The sequence below is a fragment of the Protopterus annectens genome, chromosome 16.part0 (genome assembly GCF_019279795.1).
Source record: "Protopterus annectens isolate FY-2018-M chromosome 16.part0, PAN1.0, whole genome shotgun sequence".
NCBI lineage: Eukaryota > Metazoa > Chordata > Ceratodontiformes > Protopteridae > Protopterus > Protopterus annectens.
In genome coordinates, this window is record NC_056750.1 from 156,152,788 (window position 1) to 156,180,147 (window position 27,360).

The 27,360-nt window shown below is 40.3% G+C and overlaps 1 protein-coding gene across 1 annotated transcript in view; it reads left to right on the forward strand.

The window, feature by feature from the left end:
- LOC122790443 (platelet endothelial cell adhesion molecule-like) overlaps nucleotides 1-27,360 on the forward strand; it is a 611,804-nt gene that overhangs the window by 495,131 nt on the left and 89,313 nt on the right. Inside the window, exon 11 of the mRNA XM_044057977.1 lies at nucleotides 22,951-23,067. Coding sequence (XP_043913912.1) covers nucleotides 22,951-23,067 — 117 coding nt within the window. The remainder of the gene's footprint in view (nucleotides 1-22,950; nucleotides 23,068-27,360) is intronic.

The following is a 27,360-nucleotide window of genomic DNA, read 5'->3' on the forward strand; positions in this document are numbered from 1 at the left end:
ATGCTATGTTTATTTTATTTAATTCTAAGTGATGTGCAGGTGATTATATTAATAACTGTTTATATGTGTTTACTTGCCTGGCTATCTATATTTTTTTCCAAATGAACTAAATATCTGTGTATGTCAAAGGATCATAACATCATAAGAAGTTACTAGGCTAATGACACTAGGGCTCTTACAAGCCTAGCCAAGTTCTACCCTTTTTTCAATGGTCAGCGCGAATTGTCCCTGTCCAAGAGAGACACAGGTGGAAACCCCCAGGATGAATTTCTGGTTACTCATCCAATCGTCCAGATTCCATTTGAAGAGAGCCAATGAGGCTCTCTATTTGACATTAAGTGCGAGTCCATTCCAAAGGTGTGGTAACCTCTGGAAGACAAATCTGTCCCTCCAGCAGATTCTATTAATGTCACATATCAGGTTTATGTCTTTAGATCGAGTAACCTGTGTACCATTTGATTTGTAGATATCCAGCATTTACAGTAAAGCAGGGTCATAGATTCCCTTATATGCAAGGCATAGGTTGCCTCTGAGTAGTCTGTATGAAACAGAATAAAATCACAGTGATTTCAGATAATCCATATAGGACAGATTCTGTAGACCTTGAATTTTCTTTGTGAAGAACATTTGTGATCCCTCCAATTGATGCCAGTGATTGGAAAGGTACATACCAAAAGGGGTTTTGTACTCAGTTATTGGCCTGATGAGGGAAGAGTGCAGAGAGGTTAGAACTCTCTTTTTTTTTTTTTTGGAATCAATGCCCTTACTTATGAGATGAGCAATACAGAATGTTGTTCTTACCACTGTGGAGACATGGTGATCAAAGGTAAGGTCAGTGTCAACCTATGTGCCCAGGTCTCTCACCACTGAGTGTGTGCTTTAGGGTGGTGTTACTGATGTGATAGTTATCAGGAACATCACACTTACCAAAGGGGGATGATGATACATTTTTTGCACTGAGTTTAAATCCATGACTTTGGCACCAATCATTTGTTTGCGTAAGACTGTCTTGGAGGATGTAGATATCATTTGAAGATTCTATGACCGCTCCCAGTTTGCAGTCATCAGCAAACTTTGTCAGTCACAGACCTTTCATTTTAGCTTGTACTTCAGAGAAATGGTTTACAAACAGTAGAGGTCCCAGGACTGATCCCTGTGGAACACCACTGGTTACAAGTCTGCTGTTGGAGGTGAATTCCCCTATTTTGACTGTATGGGTTCTATCAGTTAGCCATTAGCGATCCATCTAATGATAATAGGGGCTTATACCTAGCTGCATGAGTTTGTCAATGATGCCTGAGTTGGGGATAGGGTCAAAAGCCTTGGCCAAGTCTAGGTAGGCTGTATGCACAGATTCCCCTCATCCACTGCCATGGTGACTGTCTCAAAGAAGTTCACCAGGTTTAATAGGCATGATTTCCCTTTGACAAATCCAAACTGAGTAGGGTGTATTGTTTGGTGATTACCTATATCTTTGTTGATAAGTTCCATGATGATTTGCTCCATGGCCTTGCAGATAAGGCTAGTCAGGCTAATAGGTTTGTAGTTACCAGTCAGTGGAAGCATCACCTTTGTGCAAGGGGATATAACGGTGGCTTTTCCATTCAGCTGAGATAAAGCCAAAGCTTAGACTATGACTGAAAAGAATACCCAGTGGTGTTGCTAATTCTTGTTTGAGCCTATGTAGGATGCAACCTGGGAAGTTTACAGGTCCCATAGTATAAATGTTTTTGGCCTTAGAGAGGACTTTTATGATTTGCTCTTTAGAGATACTTGGTAGAGGACAGCTGGTAGGGATATCATGAAGTACTTGTGGTGGGGAGAAGGGGGTGAAGTTTTTCACAGGTCCTGTTAGCTAACAGGTTAGCTATGTCCACAGGCTCAGTATATGATGTATCATTAACTACCACTTTGGCACAAATATGGGCCTTTCCTTTTAGTTATGGATGTAACTAAAGAATGCCTTTTGGTTATCCTTAATTAAGGAAGCTAACTTGGATTTGTAGTTTGCTTTGGAGGACTTCATAAGAAGTCTTATTCACTTGTTTAAGCTGAGGAGGGATTGTTTCCAGTTTAGGGCTTGCTCCCTCTTACTCTTAAACAACAATTCCCTCCTCTTGTTATAAAGCCTGTTAATGGCAGTTGTCCACCTTGCAGGTTTGCTCTTTTGTGATGAGTTTGTTTTGGTCCTATCAAGTATGGCCAAATCACTGTAGTTATACAGGTGTTCATATAAAGTATTGGTGTAGAACGTGGTGTAGTTGCCAGTTCCATCTGAGGGGGTAGGTGCAGTTAAGCTATTTATACCATCCTGTCAGAGATAATAATCTGCTTTGGAGAAGTTTTTTTAGTTTATTTGCTGCTGTGGTTGTTTTGTTAGATCTCAGTAGGGAATTGTGGGGGCACCACAGTGCCCCTCCCCCCGTATTGTTAAGCACCAGATCCAGGATGTTGGCACTCCTTGTGGGGGTTTTCAACTTGCTGGTCCAGTGCACTGGTGGTAATAAAGTTGAGGAACTTTTGGGCAAGTGTGCTACAGCACAAATAATTTACCCAGTCAATGGATGGGTAGTTAGTCACCCAAGACAAGGGTGTTCAGTTGTATCTTGATAGAATCAAATAGATCCAAATAGGCAGAATGGGTATGCTGAATCATGGAGAGAGTGCTGTAGCTGGCAATGACTTGAATAGGTGTCCTACCAACAGTTAATTGCACCTGAAGTAACCCCAGAGAATCCTACTGTTTGACCAATCAAGAGGTGTATTTATCTTTAATGAATATCAGTGCACCACCTCCTTTAGTTTTCATCCATTTAGTTTGCGATATGAACTTGTGGAAGGAGGCATAGCCCAGTATGGTTGGGGTGCTGTCATATTCCATGTTGGTGTGAATGACTTGAGACATACCTCTCTTAACTGTATGATGAGAGACATGACTGAGGTCTCGGACTATGTGTCTCAGGCAGGTATGTCCCTATCCTTGAGCAGCATTTTACCTTCACCTAGGATGATGCCTCAGTACAAACAGAAAATAACTGAGTGCAATAATTAGCTTAGTTTGTGGTTTCATTATAAGAGGATACACTATCTGTCAGCCTGGGATGACATGATTGACAGACCTCGATGCTTTGCCAGAGATGGTCTTCGTCTGTCACCCTGGGATTTCGGCTACTGGCTAAGACTATTCCCACACCACTAGTGCCAGTTTTAGGCAGTGTCTCAAGGACAAAATTCCAAATGGAAAAACCCCATCTAAAAGCAGCTAAAAGGTTATGCTGCTAAATGGTAGGAGTCTTAACATGAAACCACTAAATGGAAGCAGTCCTAACCTTGAAAGATTTAGACATTTGTGCAGTTGCAAAAAGACCTGTTTCAAGGCTATGGAGAGTCTCTGCATATGTAGGAATAAGTGATGTGGGTTTGGGTGGACTAGGAGGTGAGGTGTGCAAGCTGACAACCCAGTCATTGTCATATGTACTGAGTGGTGTGCAAGCTGACAACCCAGTCATTGTCATATGTACTGAGTGGTGTGCAAGCTGACAACCCAGTCATTGTCATATGTACTGAGTGGTGTGCAAGCTGACAACCCAGTCATTGTCATATGTACTGAGTGGTGTGCAAGCTGACAACCCAGTCATTGTCATATGTACTGAGTGGTGTGCAAGCTGACAACCCAGTCATTGTCATATGTACTGAGTGGTGTGCTAGAGAGCATGGATTCAAGTTGTTAATATAGTTGCATCTTTCACATGTTGAGTTTGTATGGAATAGGAATAGAGAGTTGTTGGGGAACACGAGGCAGTTGCTAGACTGCCTCAGGATGCCCATGTTGACCAAGCTGGCTGGAGAAACTTTTGGGAAACTGTCTGTCCATAGTATTAGGTAAATTTATACAGTCAGGAAAGGAGGTTGCACTTAGGAATGGTTAGTGTGTGAGAGGTGAGTTGGTTCCTCTGAAGCTAGGCTTAGTGTCCCACTTGCCAGTCAAGCAGGGCCACAGAAAACCTCTGGAGGACCACAAGCAAAGTGATAAGGGAAAATTTAACAAGCAAAATGTTTGCATCTATAATCACCAACAGTAACCACCATTATGCGGCAGTACATGATGGTGCACTACATACAAACAAGTGCAAATTCAGGGCTTAAATAAAAGAAATAACCCTTTTAATTCAAACTAGCCAATAAGAACACTCTGTCTGACCTCTATTTCAGTCACCCTCGACCAGGTGGGACCAAGACAGCACTTTCTTCCCACAAAGATGGCCTGAATTTGATGCTTAGAAGTTAAAAAACAGACCCAGAAACAGCAGTACTGGAACTGGGCAATGCTACAACTGAACTAGTATAGTTGACACTAAAATGTGGCAAAAAAAGGCAGTCAGTTCAGACAATTCATACAGACAGTGGAATGCAAATACAATTAAAAGTGCTATACAAGTCCAAAAACAGGCACTTAAAGTTAGTTGAGAGCAACGAATGGCTCAGATCTTTCAGTATCTCAGTGAAGAACTGGTTTTAGTGCTCAGATGATACAAAACTGTCCAGATTCAGGAAGTCTGAATCCAGGAGCACCGGAAATCCAAAGTGTATAAGATCACAATCACAATAGTGAAGAAACAGTTCAAATAAAGCAGCAATTCAGTAGAATACTGCAATCAATTTAATCATGTTACCGACAAACAGTAACAAATGTAGCAGAATAAACGCAGCTGAACACCTAAACACAAACAGCAAAATAAAGTTTGAAGAGGCACAATATTTATTTTTTTAGACGCAAGGTGGTTTTATATATTTTCATATTTTTTTGTTTTAGATTTTTTTTTTTGTTTTTTACCACGATCTTAAATTTACAAATGTGTAGTACCCATTCACAATGAAGGCAGTTAAACAAGTAGGGAAACAAACTAGCAAGAAAATAAATCGGTCAAATATGGATAGGAATTTGCTATCACCATAGACACACACACTGTACCACTGATGTGTACCTCTCAACTGCTATGATTTAAGCACAAAGTTTTGAATTTTGTCTTCACATTTACCCTTGCTCTTCCTTATTTAATTGTCTTCATAAAGTTATACCTATTTAAGGGTTTGTTTGTGTCTTTCGGCTTTTCCCGGTTAAGGGTCGCCACAGCGGAACTCTGGTCTGCTAATGATTGGCAGTTGATTTTTACATACCGGCTTGCCAGGCCTGATACGCAACCTTCAATGAAGGTACGCTCATTCACGCATGTCTCCACGCAGAAGACGCTCTAGCTGAAAATCGAACCGGACAGCGTCTTACTGTGAGGCGACAACGCTACCGCAGCACCACCACCGTGGGTCTTATACCTATTTAAGGGTACAGACTATTAAATAATTGGACTTAACCTGCATAAGGGATTCCTTAACATTAAATGTAGTGGACTCAATAATTCAGGACCTTTTATTCTGAAATGTGCTCTACTTTCTGAGTATCTGCTATAATTTGTAAAGGGCAGTGCTATGACTTTAATGCTCAGAGGTTGAGAGGTATGCCGATATGTTACAGTTAAAACAATGCTCTCTGCATGGCTATTGTGCAGTAATGAACCATGTGAATCAAGTTAGCTGTGACAGCATTAACAGCTAAGCAAAAATGTGTTCTCAAAACAAGAATAGAATATAAAGATTGTTCAATGGGAAGAACATTGTACATCTTTGCATTGCCGTTTGTGGGAGATTAGTGATGGTGACTTGTCTCTTTTCTTAGATCTTGTCCAAATTATAGAGTAGTACAGTACATTTTTACCAGACTGTCCTTTACAATGTACTCTACCTTCAAAAAGTCTCTTTTCTTACATCTAGCATCACAGTGGGAATGCTCTTGCTCCCACCCTACATAACTAACATTACCTAATATCATTCTGTACAATATCTTACTTTAATCAGTTTACTTTGTTTGTTCTCTAATCTGTATTAATGTTTACACTTGTTCCACTAACTAGTATGTCTCATCTCAAAGTATTTACTGTTATTACTGATATTCCATAATCGATAAGTTTTACTCTTAGTCTGCCTTCATACTATTAATAACTGTCTGTACCTACATTGTCACTATCAAATGTTGAATGTAAATTTTGTTTTTGGAGCTTTTCTCCCCAGGACTCCATTGAAAACGGGTTCTTATGGCCCAATGGACTATCCTGGTAAACCAACTGCAATAAATAAATAAATAAATAAATAAATACTGTTAAAGGAAATTATATATCTCTTGCCACTCTGGACATAGTAAAATATTGTAAGAAAATATTAAATTAAATTATTTCTATAATAGCATGAAATCACATTCTAAGACTATTTGACATTGTAACATATTTAGTCCATAGGGCAGATTCACAAAATGACTAATTTAAAAATATTGAAGGCTGCAGAAGTTTAAGGTAGGTCTTTAATCTGGAGAATGTATAGTTTCTTACAGCATTTTGTAAATGTGTTATGCTTAATAGTTCAGAAATTATACTAGCATTTTACCATAAGACTGTAATACATTTGTATCTCTGATATACATCCTCACCCAGGATTCAATAACCTCCATGTAGGCTTTGCACAGAGCTTAGCAAGATAATGCACAGAGCACCTACAGTCTTCAGATTTGTGCAGAATGACGCAGTAACCACCAGGGCTTCACAGATAGCTGTGAATCTGTTAGTTCAACATATTTTCACAAAGGACGACATAATGCAGGGACATTGAACCAGAATTAGGGACATAATTGGCATAGATGTCACAAAGACATGTGGTAGAATGAAAGTCAAACATACCTAGCTTCCCCTTTGAGCAAGATATGGGAACAAAGGCATGCATAATCGAGGGACAAAGGCCAAACAATATGGACATATATTTAATATTGCAATAAGAAAGTTGATAGAATAAATAGGTTGTACCTTAGCATGAATTGCCTGAAGAGCATGAAGTTTGAAACTCAAATGTCAATCTTGAGTTTCTGACTTCATTTTGCAATGGCATTCCAGGGATTTGCCAGAAAATAAAACTGTAATGAGGAAAAGATCACACATGAGAGGAAATCTGGATATTCTGCACAAATCATGACAGTTGAGAGGTATGCACTCAAACTTATGCAATATTGAGTCACATCAGTGGTGCAGAGACCATTCCAGTGATATGGCAGAAAGCCACAAATTTAATAAGGAAAATATCTAGCTATCCTGGGGATATCAGGACCGTTTTGTGGTATGAATGTGAAGTATATGGTCCAAACACAGTACAGAACAGTGTACCTACAGTGCAGAGTACTGTGATATCCTATTCCTGGCATTCTGTACTGTAGCTGTATTAATGATCTGTAACAGGACATTGGACTGCCATGTAAAATGACCACTGGGGAAGTGTGTGTATGGAATAGGGACACACAGATGAACTGCAGAAATGAACAGAGGAAAGAGGACAGAAGAAATCCCTCATGTACAGCAGAGAAGGGCATGTCAATAGAACATGTTTGTAGTAGCAATGCCAAGCACATATCTCTATGGTACAGTATGGACTGTACATTAAAAATGTGTTGTCTGTGACTGTCACACAAGGTGACATAATGGGGAGAATTTCTATGTGAGATAAGCATCCTTACATGATTAATGCAGAAGACATATATCAGGGATCTGACATACAATTGGGGTAGAGGGCATATTATGTAGCTGTGCAAACTGATATGCCTAAATAAGAGTATAATATCAGCAGAGGTCTCGGGCAAAGTGGCTAGAAGTAAAGGATTATGGAAAACATCACAATAACCAACCACAATCATGGACAATATCAGAATAATACCACTAGTAGTCCCATGCCGCTGACATATGTGATGTAGAGTGATAAGAACTGACTCTGCACACACACACTTGAACAACCTTATGATACATCCACACTCTGAGGGTAACCATCCATACTTTCCTGGCACTCTAATATCTGATGGAGGTGTTAGGAAGGACACTGTTATACCTGTATGCAACAGTATGGGCAACGCAGGATAGTTGCCTTCTGTGCATGGCATATTTATGTATATATATATATATATATATATATATATATATATATATATCAATATATATAGATATCTGGCACAATACACATGGTCATGGAAGAGATACATGCCATTAATGTTGTCAAATACCTATGTATGTAGTATGTGCATAAGCAGACGAGGTAGCATATCTGGTGTAACACCTTGATTGGTGTTCGGCACCATCAGACAATCATATATTCCACAGAAGAAGTACCTAGGTATGGCCAATAAGCTGAGTGACAGCTCACTGTTGCGAAGAGAGTCACAATGTCTCTATACATGCATACATCAGGTGCTGCCCCCCCCCCCCAACTCAGATGGATGCATGTTGATGTACACCTTTTGTATTGCAACACAGGCCATGTGGTGGGTGTTTTGAACTGTGTATTTAATAGTATCAAGAAGGTGTATTTGCTGAGTCATTCTACAGGTGATCTGAGATGTTGTCACAGCCCATTGCTTCCATGTGATAGGTCCTGATGAAGGTAAGAGAGTGCATACTGCCTATTGTGATCTGGCCTAGGGTTTTGACACTATCACAGATGCAGATATCATTGAGAAAACCTTAAAGCTGGGGATTAAACTATACATCAGTTGATGGATATACAATTGGTGCACTGACAGAACACATCATTTGAAATTTGGTGAATCAACTGTACCAGTAGAACTGACACCACTGGCAAACCCCAAGGATCTGTGCTTGGCTCTTCACTGTTTGAACTATATTCCACAACAGTTCAGGCTAAAGTATATGGTCTTTAGCTTACCAAGTTCGCTTTTTCTTGCATATTGTGTGGAATCATTGAGTCCATCAATTGTGATAACATAGAACAGGAGGAGCTAACACACAGAACTGAATGGTGACAAAGGCACATGCTGTACAAATAATTGCAGAAATGTGTGTTTGTAATGTCCATCTGAAAAGTGGAGTTCCATGTTAATCACAGCCCTGACAACAGTCCTGCTATGCATAAACCCAGTGATGCAAGCACTGGGAACACATGTAGATAGCAATCTGAACATTTACCACCAAGTATCCACACTGCTGTTAATAGCTGTATTGTGCACATCATAAGTCATGACATCAAATTGAGATGTTAGGATTGAATGGCAGCACTGTTTTCAAACCTCATTACATGGGTCTATATCACTTCAACGAAACGGCAGAAGTTTGAACACCATATGTTCGAACTTCTAACCTCAGAGTGCAAAACCATCGAAGGCGTAGAACAGCGATTTTTTTTTCTCAGGGAAAAAAATTGCTGTTCCAAGAAAAACACACACAACACACGTACGCCAAAAAAACAGCAATCCACACACATGCACTTAAAATCCTACATCTAACCCTACACTAAACTGTACGTACACTACTATCTATCCACTTACCTTAACCCAAACCCTAACCCTAAGGTCCATCACTATCGCACAATCACCTGACCCGCGCCCTAACCCTAACTCACCTATCCTGCCCTAACCCTAAAGTCTGTCACTATCACACACCCACCTCACCCATGCCCTAACCCTAACTCACCTATCCCACCCTAACCCTAAAATCTGTCACTATCGCACACCAACCTCATCCACGCCCTAACCCTAACATACCTAACCCGTGCCAAATCCAAAACTGCGAAAAATGCACTCACAAAACCACTACAAAGTCCAAAAGAGCGCAATGGGCTAATAGAGAGGCACTCTGACCAGCTTGAAAAGGCAGCATGATTTATTGAGTATCCACAAATAAACAGAAAAAAGCATTAACGCAATTAATCCACAATACGCATTTTCGTCCACATAAAACTTGGACTTCATCAGATAATAAGTAATTCCACTAATTACATCTTAAATAGCTCACAAGCAAATACATTGACCAATTAACTTCATAAAAACATTTTAAATACACTAAGGCTCTCCTAAAATGCTCAAGAATATAATAAAACTTGTGCATTGTCACCACAAAATATATTTTTAATAAATAAATAAATATAGAATTAACTTAATGCATCATAAATAGGTTTCCTAAAAGTTTATAGTTAATATATTATTAAAAATTCATATACCATAAATGGTTATTTAAAATCTGAACATTTAAAAAATATATATGTATAAAAACTTGTTCAACATATTTAAATCTATGTATTCAATGAAACTGGCGCCATCTACTGACATGTTAACCATGTAACAGTCTTTACACTTTGGCAGCCCTTAGTTTTAATAATGGTAAAAGGGAAATGTGGTCATTTAAACCTGGTACTTTCGCTGCTTCCAGGGTTATCTGCCACCATAGTTCTTTATATTCTAACAATTCCTCCCAAGGGCCACCTCTAATGTCTCTCTTGACTTGTTCTAATACAAAAAAAAAGAATTTATACCCTTCACATTCTCTAGAGTGTTTGTATAGTGCATTTGTTTCTTTTGCTTTTGATATTTCATAAAGGTGTTCATATATTCGTCTCCTCAATACTCTCTCCATTTTACCTACATAAAATGACTTACATTTTTGACATAATGCTAGGTAAATTAATCCTTTTGTGTCACAACAAGAATACCCCTTACTTCTAATCCATCTATTTCTACTTTCCAAATGAATTTCACCTTTGTTGATAATATATTCACATTGATTACAGCTTCCACATTTAAAAGTTCCCATTTTCTTTCTTCCCCCTATGTGGTGTATACTTTCACAATAGCTGGCATTTCCTATGTTGTTATTAATCTCCAAGATTTTTTTCATGCTGTAAAAGTTTTTATAAACTACCTTTGGCTTTAATTTTGATATTTCATCTATCTGTAAATTACACAAATCTTTCCCATTCTCTCTGGAAAATCTCCCTGACTTTGAAATTTGAGGCATTATATTCCAATATCAAGGCCTGTTGATATTCACTGTAAATGCCTTTATTATTTATATCACTTTTTTCAGAGGAAAATTCGGGTGCAACACCCTTTATAGGTCTAAATTTTGTGCTTCTACCTTTCTCCACTTCCATCCTAATATTATTAACAAAATTGACAGGATAACCTTTGTCCTTGAACATATTCTCTAAAAGAGTACATTCATTAACAAAATCTGACTCCAAACTAGTCATATGACAACCCCTGACAAATTGTCCTTTCACTATGTTCTTCTTACAATGTAATGGGTGTGCACTATTGTAATGGAGAAAAGAATTACAGAAGGTAGTTTTTCTATAAATTCTAGTTTCAAAATTGTTATTAATCTTATAGATCTCTACATCCAGGTATTGTAACGTATCAGTTGAAGTCTTGTGGGTAAATTTAAGGAAATTAGTGGAGCTGTTGATATATTCAATAAATTCACTAAACTTACCATAACCTGCTGTCCAAAAGATCACAATATCATCCAAAAATTGACGATATAATGTCCAGCAGGTGTTGAATTTAGAGTGTAGGATGAATTTTTCCTCCCACTGTGCCAATACTAAATTCGCAAAAGTGGGGGCACAAGCTGCACCCATGGAGACACCTTGTGTTTGTTGGAAATATTCCCCATTAAAAATCAAAAAATTATATTTGAGGACTGTATCCATAAGTCCCATAATAGCAACTTTCTCATGCTGGGGTATCTTCCTATCTTGAAAGATCATTTCCTCAAACATTAGTAAGCCCATCTCATAGGGTATACATGAAAAGAGATCTATTATATCAATAGCGACAAATATTAAATCATCAGTAAATAAATCAGGGGTGATATTCCTTAGTAAGTCCCATGAATCCTTAAGTATAACCTTATTCTGCGTACAAATATGCTTAGTTTTTAAATCAATATATTTAGCCAATGGTAGTGTATTTGAACCGTCTGCAGACACTATAGGCCTAAGGGGTGGATCTTCCAAATTTTTATGTATTTTGGGAATACCAAAAATAATTGGTATTCGAGGTTTAGGTACATATAAGTAGTCATAAATTGTACTATCAATTACTTTTAACCTAACCCGTGCCCTAACCCTAACATCCGCACAATCACACTCTTACCTGAACCCAACCCGTAACTTTCCACCACAGTGCTGAAAATTGCAAAGCCACAGAAACGGCCCATTGAATTATTTCCCTGGGAAAGAATTCTGTGTTCCATGGCTTTGTGATCAGTTTTTGAACTTCACAGTTTGAACATATGGTGTTCGAACTGCTGAAGTTTTGAAGAACTGATAGGAGCCCCATTACACCACTAGTAGAGTATAATGCTGTTTTTCATATACCTCACCCAACGCATGTAGCAGCTGGAGAGACCACAGGGCTTTCTCAGCAAGGTAACACAGGGCCTACAAACCATGCTATCATGTGTGTGGAGAGATTAAAAGCCATGTCATTGTAATTGTTATTGTATAGGATAAGGAGGCTTCTACGTGGCCTCTAGGCCAGTCTCTGACACTGCCATGGTGGGACTACTGGCTGATGACAACCACAGTCTCTGTTGAGGAGAGATAAGTGTCCAGCATGCTGGTGTAAAATGCTCTCTCTAACGTCAAGCAACAGCTCACACACACACACACACACACACACACACACACACACACACACACACACACACACACACACACACACACACACACACACACACACACACACACCAAGTCGATTGTAGTGAGAATAGAACCCCTTCCTAAGAACACAGACTACAGAAACTAGTACTTTACACAAGCACCACAGCACAAGTCTGATTTTACAGGAGTGCAGGTGAACATATAGTAGATGACATCAGCAGGCCATGTGGGAGACAACAGGTTGGGAGCTTTGTATAGACACACAGCTTCATGGGTTCATATAAGGCCACTAACCTCATAGCACAAAGGTGTTCAGAAGCCTAGCTATGTAAAAACACAAATACCCTAGTTGGATGATTGAGTTTAGCAGAGTGAGTTTGTGAGCAGCACCAACTGACCGTATCCATGATGGACATAGGTGCCAGCTCAGAAGTGACCTTTTAATCAACTAACTGGTGCACAAGGTTGCAATTGAATAGGGTCATTGAGGAACCCTGCTTAACATGCAATGGGAGCCTATTACAGAGGAATGTGTATTGTTGTGGGATATGTCGGTCTCCCCTGCATATTCTGTTTATGTCACATGATAGGTTGATAACCTTGTGGCAATTTATTCTTGTCCCATTTGAATTGCAGATAACCATCATTTCCCGAAGGGCAGAATCTGAGACTGCTTAGAGACCTGGGATTCTCCCAGGTTCAACTCTGTGTTTTCTCCAATTGCTGCAGGTATCTGGTGAGGTACAAACAGATGTGAGCATTATACTCCATTATTTGTGTGATAAGGGTAGATTATATCAGAGGTATGACTACTTCGGTCTTGGTTGTGATGTCCACATGTATGATGTGCACAGTGCAGATTGTGTGTGTCACCACTATGAGAAAATAGTGTTGAAAATGTAGATTGCTATCAACATGTTTTCCTAAGTCTCACAACTCTGTTTGATCTTAGGGGGTGCTATGTATACGATAATTAGCAGGGATACCTCATTGACAAAGGGGACAATGAGTCATTGTATGCTTTAAGTTTCAGTATGCAAGCTTGACACCAATCATTAGTCTGTCAGCCCCTTCTGTAATAGGTTACCATCATTGGGGGACTCTATATGAGTGCATCCAGTTAACAGCCCTCTGCAAACTTGATAAATCAAGGGCCATCTACTGTTGCCTGTTCTTCATGGAAGTATTTTCCAAATAGTTGAGGGACCAGCACAAATCCTTGCGGAATTCCACTGGTGAGTGGGCTAGTGGTGGAGGTGCAGTACTCAACCTTGATAGTTTGTGTCATGCTGTTAAGTCAGTTGGCTATCCATCTAGTTTTGTATGGCCTAATTCCCTGATGGGAGAGTTTCACTATGACATGAATGGGGGATAGTGCCAAATTTCTTGGATAACTCAACATAGGCATGATGTCCTGTTATCCCTCATCCAGGTCTTTGGGGTCAGGATTCAAAAAGTCCACAAGGGTCAATAATCAAGATCTACCATTGACAAAGCAAAAGTAGATATGGTCAAGTGTATTGACGTTCACCTATGTCACTGTGGATATGGCCCATGCTGATTCCTGCACTAGCCTTTCAGATAAGGCTTTTTCGGCATGGGGTCAGTTACCAGACTGATGTGATTTGCATAGCACACAATATCTGATATTATATTTGGAACTGTGGTTGATATATGTATGGAAAGAGTACTGAGACTCCAGGGTTACAGTGCTTGGGGGGGGGGGTGGTGCAAACACAGATGAATTGTAAATATGTGACATATTGGTTCAAGGCTCCAGAGAGCACCCCTGCAATACCAGGCTACAACTCTTACCACAGTTTTCGGCCACAAAACCAAGACCAAAACACTAAAGGTGGAGGAGTGCCCATATTCACCAAGGATATCCACACCTCCATGCTAGTTGCCCAACACAGTGCATCTGAAATTCTCCAGGTACAACTAACACTAGGTAAGACTGCAATCCAAATTGAAGCTTGCTACAGATCCCCCACCATGCCCCAAGATTCTCACTACACCTTTCTAAACATACTGGAAAATATTAAGATACAACCAAACGCCCTAATATTGGGTGATTTCAACTACTCTGCCATTAACTGGGAAAACTACTCGGGTACCAACTCCTTTTCCCAGAGGTTCTTGGAATTCATAAATTCCAATGCCCTGGATCAACTAATCCATTGTCCCACCAGGGGCTCCAATATCCTAGACCTGGTCATTACCAACATGGGAGATAGATGCTCCACACCAGTGGTCACCCCCTCATTGGTCAGGCCTGATCATAAGCAACTCATCCTTGACATCCACATCCCACCCCACCCCCCTAAGTAAGGAAACCTCTTTAAAAAACGTCTCCAAAGTCAACTTCATGCTACTGAAGTCAGAGGTGACAAACATGACACCCATGCAGACGGGATCTGAAAGTTCGACTGCAGAATCCTACACTAAGGCACTGTATGAGCACATCCACTCGTGCATGAATCGTGCCATCCCAAATAGAACCAAGATGCTCTCCTCCAGAAAAAGGAAGCCAATCTGGTGGTCCCCTGCTATAAACAAACTATACAACAGAAGGAAAAAACTATTGCAGAAAAGAGGAAAATCTCAGGATGCAAAAAAACTCCCTCACCATCTTCAGTAAGAAGCTGAGATAAGTCATAAAATCCTCAAAAGCTAGTTACGAAAATAAAATTGCCAAAGATTCCAAAGACAACCACAAGGTGTTCTATAGATATGTCAAGAATCTAAATGACAATGCTCAGATCTGCTCTGAGTTTCAACAGAATGGCATTAAATATACTAATCCCAAGGATATTGCCAATATCCTGGCAGATAGATTTAGTGCCAACTTCACCCCCCCTCTCACCCCCTAAAAGGCCCATCTCAATACCAAAAGATTGCCAAATTCCAGTAATCACGGCCACACAGGTAGAAACTGCACTCTCCAAAGCTAAGAATACAGCATCTATGAGACCAGATAACATCCCAGGCTGTGTACTACTTGAACTACAAAATGAACTGGCACCTCACCTAAGTGTCATGTTTATTCATAGCCTCACCTCAGGCTTCGTGCCCACTGAGTGGCGCACAGCTACAGTTATCCCACTCCACAAGGGAGGATCCACCTTGGATCCTGGGAACTACCGTCCCATCAGTCTGACGAGCCTGATCTGCAAGGGAATTGGAACCCATTATCATGGAACTTATAAACAAAGACATTGGCAACCTTCAAACACTGGACCCCACCCAGTTTGGGTTTGTGAAGGGTCGATCGTGTCTCTTGAACCTGATTAACTTCTTCGAATCAATCTCCAGAGCTGCAGACGAGGGTAAGGCGGACCCCAAAGCCTATCTGGACCTCGCCAAGACCTTCAACACCATCCCCCACTCTGGAATCATAGATAAACATACTAAGCTGGGCATAAATCCCTACGTCATTTGATGGGTTGCCAACTGGCTTACTGACAGAACCCAGACTGTAAATGTAGCGGACTCCAAATCCAGCTCCAGATAAGTGGAGTACCTCAGGCAGTCCTGGGACCACTCTTGTTTGGCATCTACTTCTCTGAAGTACAGGCCAACACTAAGAAACTCTGGCTAACAAAGTTCACAGATGTCTGCAAACTGGGAGCCATTATTTAATCCCCAAATGATGTGGATATTCTACAAAAGGGCCTTACAAAAACAGATGCCTGGTGCCAGAGCCATGGGCTCAAGCTTAATGCCAAGAAATGTATAGTTATCCCCTTTGGAAAAAAAACATGCTCATGAATTACCACATAGGTGGCAGTATACTAAACATCAAAAGTGTGATGAGAGACTTAGGGACACAGGTGGACAGTAGTCTCACTTTCGATAACCACATCGCCACAACAGCCAGGAAATCCTTCTATGTGGCACACTTCATCACTAAGGGCTTTTCATCCAGAAAAAAGGCGGTCATTGTCCCACTGTACTCATCCCTCATTGGACCCATTATAGAGTATAATGCCCCGTTTGGTATGTACCTCACAAGACATCTGCAACAGCTGGAAAGGCCACAGAAATACCTCACTAAAAGAATTGCAAGCCTAAAGCAGATGCCATATGCTGACCGTCTAAAAAAACTCCAGCTACACTCTGTGGAATATCGTCTACTCAGGGGCAATCTCTGTTTAACATACAAGGCCATGTCAAACCCTGAGCTGTTGGACATGCTCCACTTAAAGAAATCCCAATCCCTCAGAGCCACACACTCCAGGGATCTAAACCTTGTCATCATAATGAACAAAACCTGCTGGAGGGATATGTTCCTGACCCAGAGACTCCCCATACTCTGGAATAGACTGTCCATACATGTCAAGCAGAGCGCCTCCTTGGCCCTCTTCAGAAGGAACCTTGATTATTGGTTGAGAGATAGGCAATTCACCCCAGGGATCATATCAGTCGCCCTGCTAGACAGGGGTCCAGAGAAGTAAATATTGTGGGAAGAAATATCCAGGGAATTGTTATGGCTAGGCTTGTATAGGCTCTAGGGCCGATAGCCTAGCACCAACCTATGAAACAACCTATAAGATAGGGCCCTCAGTTTGCAATGTTTCCACATGTAATTTCATGCCATATACAGGAAATGGACAGTAAACAGCAGTAATACAGCATATGTACATTTCTGTAGTGTGGTGAGCAGCGGGTTTGCAAGAAGGCTAGCAAAGTGCATACACATGCAGCATACATATATTTATGAGTGGGTAAGCAGTGTGCATACACAAGCCGCATTGCTAAAGCCTGACAGTTAGTATACAGTTTATTAAATACACCTGCTGCTTAACTTACTCTGTGGTAGCATGTGTTAATGCATTGATTCATTCCTTTATTGGGCCAGATGGTACTGGGTTTGAGTGCAGCTGTTTCCAATACTTTCAACTAATTTTCATTACAGAGCGATACTGCAATGACATGAATTGTTTATACGATGTGTGTTGATGTGTGTTGGAATAGCACAGTGGGTCTAAGTGGCTTTCCATAGGAATAACTACAGCATTTTGCCACTGCTCACCATCGCAGCACATTGGTGCATAATGCAACACCTCCTTGCAAACATGGAGCCCAAAAAGTGAAGGGATCCATTGCTTTTTCTGCTACTTATGTGTGTTGTGCCTGATTATATTTTTTGACCAGATTAAAATCGTTAAAACTGAGTAGCTAGGAAAGTGAGGAAATGGGGAGCAAGTGGGGGAAGAACAAAGTCTGACAGTTAGTACTGTGTCTCTGGAATCCACCTGCTACTTAACTGATGCTGTGGCAGCATGCATTAATGCAGTTAATGCAGCAATACATTCCTTTTTAGGGCCAGATGGTAGTGGGTTTGAATATAGCTGTATGTAATACTTTTAACTACTTTCACATTACCGTTGCTGTGCATTGGTGCACAATGTACACCATTGTGCAATAATGAAGACAAGAAATAGGGATGATAGGACAGTGGTGAAATGGGGAATAAGTAAGGGGAACACACAAAAGAGAAGCAGGGCAGGAATGTGCAGGAATGATTTAGGAAAGAACCGTAGCTGTTCATTTACTTAGCAGTGTAAAATGAACATATGTGCAAAATATTAACTGAATTTGGACTGTCACCTCCAGAGAGAGGGGTGACCACAACACAATCACGATGTACAGCCAATTGGACTGAATCAAGTGGGTCAAGAAGGCTTATGTGGAAAATGGTGAGCTATGCATTGGATGATGTTATTTATTTATTTTTATTTGTTTGTGGGACAGGTGCCCATTTTTTTTTCTTGAATGGAAAATGAATGTTGGAGAAGGGACATAGGTTTGTCTGGGTCTAGTAAGTTGGGATGGTGAGAAAGAAATTGCAGACAGACAAGACAAACAAGACAAGAGACAGGGACAGTGATGGACATGCAACACTGGGAAATACCATGGTTGGGGTGAGAGTGGGAATATGCAGAACCCATAGTCATCAAGCTACGTCACAGTGAGAATCAGTTCCTTACCCACTGGACTGGCATCACTGTCACCTCACTCCTTCACTGGCTGGAGAACTTCATGCCTCCTTTTCCTCCCACTGCTACTGTGTAAAATGAGGAAGAGTTGCCTCTCCAGCCAGCATAGGTGTGCACCAGCAGTGCAGTGCACAATCCTATGCACCATCCCTGCTATCACTGTGTGGATGATAAAATCATTGTTTCTGTTACTGCTTCTGGAGGGTAGCACAGGCCCAGCCTCCTGGGCAGGACTACCTGATGGGGCAGGTGGTACAGGGGCAGCTGAGGTGGTGGTGCCAGGTTGGCTACCAGCCATCCTGGGCAGTAATGCTGAAACTGGTGGAGGGAGGACAGGCAGTTCCTGTGGGGCAGGATTACCACACTGTGCTGTGGAGCATTTAGTGATGTGCTACACACTGAGCTGTGAACACATTTTGATGACACATAAAATACAGCAAAAAATAACAAAAAAAAATATAATACAAAATGAGAGATAAGGGTTGAGGTGAGAGAAAAAAGAGATAAGATTATTACCTTCATATGTGACATACAATGCGTTAATGTTAATTATTTGATTCTATTATCTTAACTTTTATTTTTAAGACTTCCACCTTCTAACCAAGAATTTTTACTTTTAAGACCACTTTCTCCTAACAGATGCACACTATACTGCAGATTGCAGCAAGTACTCCTTGACATGTGCATATATTGCTCATGTGCATGATCCAGTTATACAGATTACAGTTTACAGCGAGGCATCTGTGCCACTTGTATAGAGCTTTTACTTCAAAGTTTTAAGTTACACATAATTGAAGACTTAACAGCATTATATAGTTGGGAAGTGGGATCTTTGAATCTACAACCTCTGACTAAAGTCTAATATTGGACTGTTGGTTTGTGCTACAGACTAATGCATGCATTCTTGCTTTTACAGTTGAGATATGCATGCTCAATTTGATACAGCTGTATAAAATACCAAAAATGCTATTTTTAACTTTTAATGCTACAGTAGCACTACTCATCTGCTGCATACATACCATATTCTTCCCTCATCCTTACCAGTCTTTCCCCATGGGGTCTTACATGGACCTCCCAGTATATGGCAGTTGTGGAAAGACACTACAGAACACCATTATGAATACCAGTCTTACCCATAATCAGCTTTAAAGTCTTACAAGTACTGTATGTAGTTGATACTTACACAGTTGTGGGATGTCCACAGTCCTAAATTCCTCAATCCAAGCATTGAGGGTATTGCTTTTTCCCTGCAGTAGGTCATTATAGTGATGTCTACAATAGTCACCAGTGCATGGAATACTGATGGCATTTTTACAGCCCAGGCCAAACTATCCCAAGCTTCCATCTTATACTGGGAGCCAGAATAGTCCCCATGCACAAGCCTGGCACTGTGGTGTTTAACTAGGAGTCCAATAAAAATCTCTGACCCCTGGATACTCCATCTCTGTGCCCTAAATACAATACCTTCACAGAAATGCCTGCCATGTCTTCCACAGATCAAGAGCAAAGGAGATTCATAGGTTCATAGGTAGATACTAGGCTATCAGCCCAATGGCCTATGTAAGCCTAGCCAACAAGGTTCCCTGGCTTACGCCACCCAAGAAAGTGATTTTCCTGTGCCACTGTTGAGCAGAGACACAGAAGTGATCCCCGGGGTGTATTTCCTATTTCCCATCCACTCATCAAGATTTTTCTTGAAGAGTGCTAATAAAGAACTTTGACATTGATGGGTAGCCTGTTCCAGAGTAGATTGGATCAGAGGATTGATGGTTTCTCACCATTTCCAGTTATGTCATCTACTGGTAGTGTGCACACTGTTTGTGAAAATGTTGTGCATGTCTTACCATCACACTAACACAGTGCTCTACAGTGTGCATCTCTGAGTACTATATTTGTGAGATGATAAGCGGAGAGTAACAGTAGCAAGAAAAGCAAATTCAAGGTTATTGGATGTACAGGCAGTTGCATATGTGTGTTAGAGAAATGTGAAGGCCATGGCAGTCCAGATAGCACAAATATAGTTACAGGAATATAGTACACAGTACACCCACAGTCATGCATTTGATAATAAATGTGATAATACATAGATAAATAAATACATAACTGACCCAATACTAGTGCCTCAGCCCTAATACATATAATTAATATCAGCTACACCATGGCATGTGCTATAAGTGAGAGTGACTTTAATGGGAAGTGGAACAATTCTAAAAGTGTATGAAGTTTACTGTGTTCAAACCCAGAACCATGTGTATGGCAGTGCTATCCTTACACCTGCTACCAGAAGAAGGTTGAAAAAGCATTTGTCTGTGTTCCAGTTCATTGGTATGATATGCAATGTAACAACAGTAAATCAAAGGTTGCAGGTTGTTCCCATTGTACTAGAACCCAGGCCTATCTACACTCCAGCTCTGCACTTAACACCTGTTGCCATAAGAGTAGTTAGAAGACATCCCCTAGTTTACTAATCATTCTTACAGTCTTACTGTTAACTGCAGGTCAGCATTGCTTATCAGGTTTGAGCGATGCCCAACAGTACTAAATTAATGCATCTGGTTACTATTTGTGGCTGTCTGGAGGTGACTGCTTCCTGGGTCATCTAGTTGGCCAGTTTACACACTGCTGAGCTTCATGCAAATAAAATAAGCACAGCCAAACCTGACATTTATTTTTCTTCATCCCCCATGCTTGAGCTAAGTGTCAGATCCTGCAAACACAGGCCAATAAAAAATGAGGAAAAGCAACTTATGACATACAGACCAGAAAATGTTAGTACACATGAGATATTACTACATAGGTCTGGATTTGAAATCTCACTCCAATGCTCCTTCAGAACACAGGATGTGTGCCTTATCCCTCTTTGCCACACAAACAGCTTTGCAGCATGGAACTTAACTCAATATGCACACAACCAACTGCAACAGCATCTACAATGATATCAAATCATACCAGTATTATTTGTACATTTATTAGTTTTGGATGTAATGCACCTAGTGATCACACAAACTGTCACAAATACTGCTTGCAAATATAGAGCTCTGTCTGACTTTTCTGTGTTTGTTGGCCATTTTTCATGCATCTGTGCAGTAATCTGAGACATGCAGTGTGTAATCCATTTTTATGACATTGGCCTTATAATGTGTGAGGTTATTACATGGAAATAATATTATATGCAGTTACCAAAAAATGAAAGGCAGGTTGGATGTGAAGGAACACAAAATGTAATTTGTGTTCTACTTGCTTACATTTCCAACCTTACATCTAGGACTTTGTAGATGTGACCAGACAAACACACTGGAAGTAAGGCAGCCTGCCGTATTGTTGTGCTTTCCTTCTACCAAACATTAATCAGTCACAGTTGCAATCATTTAAAACCAAACACTGAGGGAGTGGCTGCACTATGTTTACATCACTTCAAAGATCCAATTTTTTTGGAATTCAATTCTGATGAGTTCACACGACATTTGCATCTTCATCATGCTGACAGCTCTGAATCTAAACTGTATAAAAGCCAACCATGTAGCTAGGCAAACTGATAGTGAGAATTGTTTATGTGGAGAAGAGTGAAGATACACTATTACTTTGGGATATATCTACACAGAGGAGTACTGAACTTTAGAAGGTATGCTTCACTTTGTTCAGCTACATACTGTATATGCTGGAATGTACTTAAGATGATTCGTAAGCAAAGGATTTAACACTTTTATCTGTATGCATTAGTTATGCCATGGGCTTGTTTGTTAAGCCATTTCAAAGGTATGAGTGATTGCAAATATATAAAAATGGAATGTGTTGTGATACATATGTACAAATGTTTCAGGGACATTTCCTCTGATAGAACTTTTAGCATTTCAAAGATGGTTTTTAGCAAAATATGTCATTTTTACTGTTCTTTTATGGGTGAGCAAAGGTGAGTTACTGTTATGCCACAAGCAAGGATAGACTGTTCTTTTGTGGGTGGGGGAGCAAAGGTGAGTTACTGTTATGGTACATACAAGGATTGAGTGTTATTATGTGGATGGTGAGAACAAAGGTTATTTACTGTTAGGGCACAAACAAGGATAGACAATACTTTTGTGGGTGGTGAGTGGAGCAAAGGTGAGTTACTGTTATAGCACAAACAAGGATAGATTGTTCTTTTGTGGGTGGGGGAGCAAAGGTGAGTTACTATTTTGGAAGAAACAACGATATCTTGCTCCTGTTACTCTCCTTGTTTTGCATCCTGCTTGTTTATCATATTTCACTTCTAAAGTGATGTCTGTGCTAGAGTTTTATGTGGGGAGTACTGTGTGTAATTACATGACTTTGAGTCTTTGTGATACTTTTTTTCTTGCCTCTTTAACATGTCTGATCTTGTGTGAAGTGAAATTATTTTCTTCTCATGCTTGTCTATTTTATACATTCTTTGCAGATGAATGTCCCACGGAGAATCAGTTGAAGATGACAACCTTCACTGGTGAGTCTCTTACAGTCCAAAATGTCATCGCACAGCACAGCATCCCTGTTGACTTGAACTGCGATGCCCAAGGTAATGTGGATCTAATCATGTAATTCAACTTTAAAATATCTTGTTTTATTCTTAACAGAGTATTTTCATATCACTGACTCTCACGCCATGTCCCTAAGCACCCTGGAATCTATCAAGGTCCAACCCAACACTCTCATACTAGGAGACTTCAACTACCCCTCCATCAACTGGGAAAACTACTCAAGCACCCTAAAGACTGGCCCAATGCTTCCTGGAATTCTTCAATTCCAATGCCCTGAACCAGCTCACTCTGACCCCCACTAGAGGAAGCAACATCCTTGACTTGGTATTACTAGCATGGGTGACTGTTGCTCTACACCAGTAATCAATCCCTCCCTGGTCAGATCTGACCATAAGCTAATCACCATGGAAATCTACATCTTACCCACACCCCCCCCCCCCCGCAAAGGTAGCCACCTTGAAAAACCTCTCCAAAGCTGACTTTGGGCTCCTGAAAGAGAGGTGGCTAACTTCATGGCACCCATGCCAATGGAAAATAGCTGCATGACTGACAAATCATACACCAATGCACTGTACAAACATGTGCATAAATGCATGGAACCCAACAGAATCAAGATGCTCTACTCCAAAAAAAGAAGCCAATCTGGTGGACCCCTGCCATTAAACTCTACAACAGAAGGAAGAAACTGCTGCAGAAAAAGAAGTCCCAAGACTGGAAAAACTCCCTTATTAGCCTCAACAAAAAGTTGAGATCCCTCATCAAATCGTCTAAAGCCAGCTATGAAGGCAGAATTGTGGCAGATACTAAAAACAATCACAAAGCCTTCTACAGTTATATAAAGAACCTCCATGGCAATGCCCAGATTTGCTCTGAGTTACTACACAATTTTACCTCCTATACTGAACCAACAAATATTACCAACAAACTGGCCGACAGACTGAGCACCAACTTAACCCCTCTGCCCCCCAAAAGGACCAATCACAACACCAGAAGAATATCAAGCACCCAGCATTACTGCAGCACAGGTTAAATCTGCATTGTTGAAGGCCAAGAATACAGTTTCCATGGGACTCGATAATATCCCTGGCTGTGTTTTACATGAACTATAGAGTGAACTGGCACTACATCTGTGTGCCCTGTTCAGTCACAGCCTCACCTCAGGCTTTGTACCTACTGAATAGCACACTGCTACAGTCATCCCTCTCCACGGTAGTGACAACAGACCCTGGGAATTCTCACCCCATTAGTCTGATATGTAAAGCTATGGAGCACATTATCATGAATCTGATTAACAAATATATAGGCAATCTCTAAACTCTAGATCCCATGCAATTTGGTCTTGTGAAAGGGAGATTATGCCTGCTTAACCTGGTTGACATCTTTAAGTCGGTCACCAGGGCTGCGGATGAAGGTAAGGCAGTGCATAGTCTACCTCGATCTGGCCAAGGCCTTTGATACCATACCTCACTCAGAAATTATTGATAAACTCACCAAACTAGGCATCAACCCCTATATCACTAGGTGGGTTGCAAATTGGCTCACAGGTAGAACCCACAGTGTGAAAGTAGTAGACTTCAAGTCAGACTGCCGACCAGTCATGAGTGGAGTCCCACAGGGTCGGTCCTGGGTCCTTTCCTGTTCAGCATCTATTTCTCAGAAGTCCAGGCCAACACAAATGGACTGATGAAGTTCACAAAATATTGCATGCTAGGAGCCATTATTAACTCCCCAAGTGATGCAGACATCCTATAGAAAGGCCTCACTGAGACCAGTGACTGGTGTCAAAACCATGGCCTTAAGCGTAATGCCAAAAAATGTGTCATCATCCCCTTTGGTAAAACCTCAGTCCCCACTAATTACAGAATCTATGGGAGCCCACTGAACACTGAAGGCATTGTAAGAGATCTGGGGACACAGGTTGCCTCTCTTTCGACCATCACATTGCTACCATGGTCAGAAAGTCCTATGTGGCACATCTCATTACCAAGACTTTTACATCCAGGAAGAAAGAGATCATCGTTTCTCTCTACTCTTCCCTCATTAGCCTAATCATCGAGTATAATACCCATTTGGCATATACCTAACTAGACACCTGCAACAGCTGGACAGGCCACAGAAGTACCTCATAAAGAGGATCCTAGGCATTAAACACATGTCCTACACTGACAGACTCAAAAGGCTCCAGCTATTCTGTCTCATATCGCCTACTTAGAGGTGATCTCTGCTTGACTTACAAAGTCATGTCTGACCCGGCTCTGTTAGAAATGCTACATATAAAGAAATCCTAATTCCTCCACACCACATACTCCAGAGACCTCAACCTCATTACCACAATCAACAGAACATGCTGGAGGGACAGGTTCCTCACCCAAAGACTGCCCATGCTCTGGAATAGACTTCCCATACATGTCAAGCAGAGCACCTTGCTGTCCTTCAAGACAAATCTTGATGAGTGGATGGGTAATAGAAAGTTCACACCGGAGATCACTTCAGTGGCACTACATGATAGAGGCACTGGGAACTAACTTCAGCACGATGCCAGGGCATGTTTTTGGGCTAGACTTGTAAAGGCTCCAGGGCCATTAGCCTAGTACACACCTGTGAACCTATTACATGATTTTAGGTGTTCTGTTCTCTGTTTTCCTTTGCTTTATGTCTTCTTTTATATAATGCTAGGTATTCTGTTCTCTGGTTGTCTTTGTTTATTTAATTCTGTAAAAACTACTTATAACAGTAATTATTTATCCATCCTTGTATAATTCTAACCATCTGCTGACAAACTTATGTAAGTAGGGCAAGGCTACAGAGCAAGTGCTAGTAATTACCTTTATAATTTCAGTTAATGGCTTCTAGAACATGTTATTTGAAGATCATCCTGGGGTGCATTAACTTAGTAGGTACACCTGAGAAAAACAAGGATGACCTTCCATCCTTACAAATCCTTGACAATGACTTAAGTGACATTTTTTTCCTATGGCCTTGTTAATTACATTATGTTATATGCCTTTGTGAGAATATCTAAGCTTGCAATAATAGAATGGAAAATAATATCTATCTACATATCTATATCTCTACACACACACACACACACACATACATATATATATATATATATATATATATATATATATATATATAGAAAGACCTATCTCTATCTAGATCTAAATGCAGATTTATATCCATGTATAGCTATATATTCATGCAGAATGAAAAGAGATGAAGAGATGCGTGCTTTTACTGTATCAAGGATGAAAAACAGGCTATGAACATGATCCAGGTGTTAAAGCACTCCAGAGGGTGGTGTTGCATCATGCACAATGCAGTAAACTTGTATTTAAGTCCCACAGGGAGAGAAATAAATTATCAGAGACTCTGTCTGTAACCACACAAATGCCTGTTTTCAAATAAGATAATTTCCCTTTTGCTGTTTTAAATCACTACATCCATGTGATGCCTACAGGTGCATCAGCAGTTAACTCCTACTGACGCCTGTCAAATATTGCTTGTTCATATTTGCATCAATAATTCCAAAACCATGCTATGCACAAGGTTTTAGAATATTTCATCTTAAAGCTTAAACAATGGCAAACTCAACTGCATTAATATTTGACCTCTGTCTACTGCAGTTAGATATTAACTGTTGTTTTTATAGTATTTTATATAGATATAATTTTCACATTTTTCAAAATATCTCAACAACCAAATAACACAAATAGAACTCCTTAGCTTCATATGACAGCTCTCAGATAGTTGAATAAAATGCTGCTGACAGTATTTGTATAACTTGAGAAGTTGCTAAGATATTGTAAATTGTTTTTGAATATTACAAATGTAATAGTTGCTGTGTTTACTGTGACTTATAAAATTTGATGCAAGACCCAGTACCTAAAAAATACTACCACTATAAAAATAGTTTATGATGAAGAGTTTACCATTTATACTTTTTCATAACCTATGGTTCCAGAGATATGAACATTCATTTGAAATGTGAGGACATAATTTGATTCTGTCAAAAGGGTTAGGCTCTGCCCATGGAAAGTTACAGTGCAAACTTCCTGACCTCGATTGGAAAGAATGAGTTATTGAAATTATGGCCATGATGAGCACTGCAGGAGTCTTCAGAAGGGGAAAGGAAGTATGGTTATTGCACCTGGGAGGGTTACTATAGGGTAGCTTCATGGGGTAGTTTAGGTAACTGATTCTCACATAGATGCAACCGTTCATGCTGTGTTTACAGTATTTAATTCTAAAAGAGAAAGTGATGTACAGGTGATTATATTAATAATTGTTTATACATGTTTACTTGCCTGGCTATCTAACATTTTTTCCAA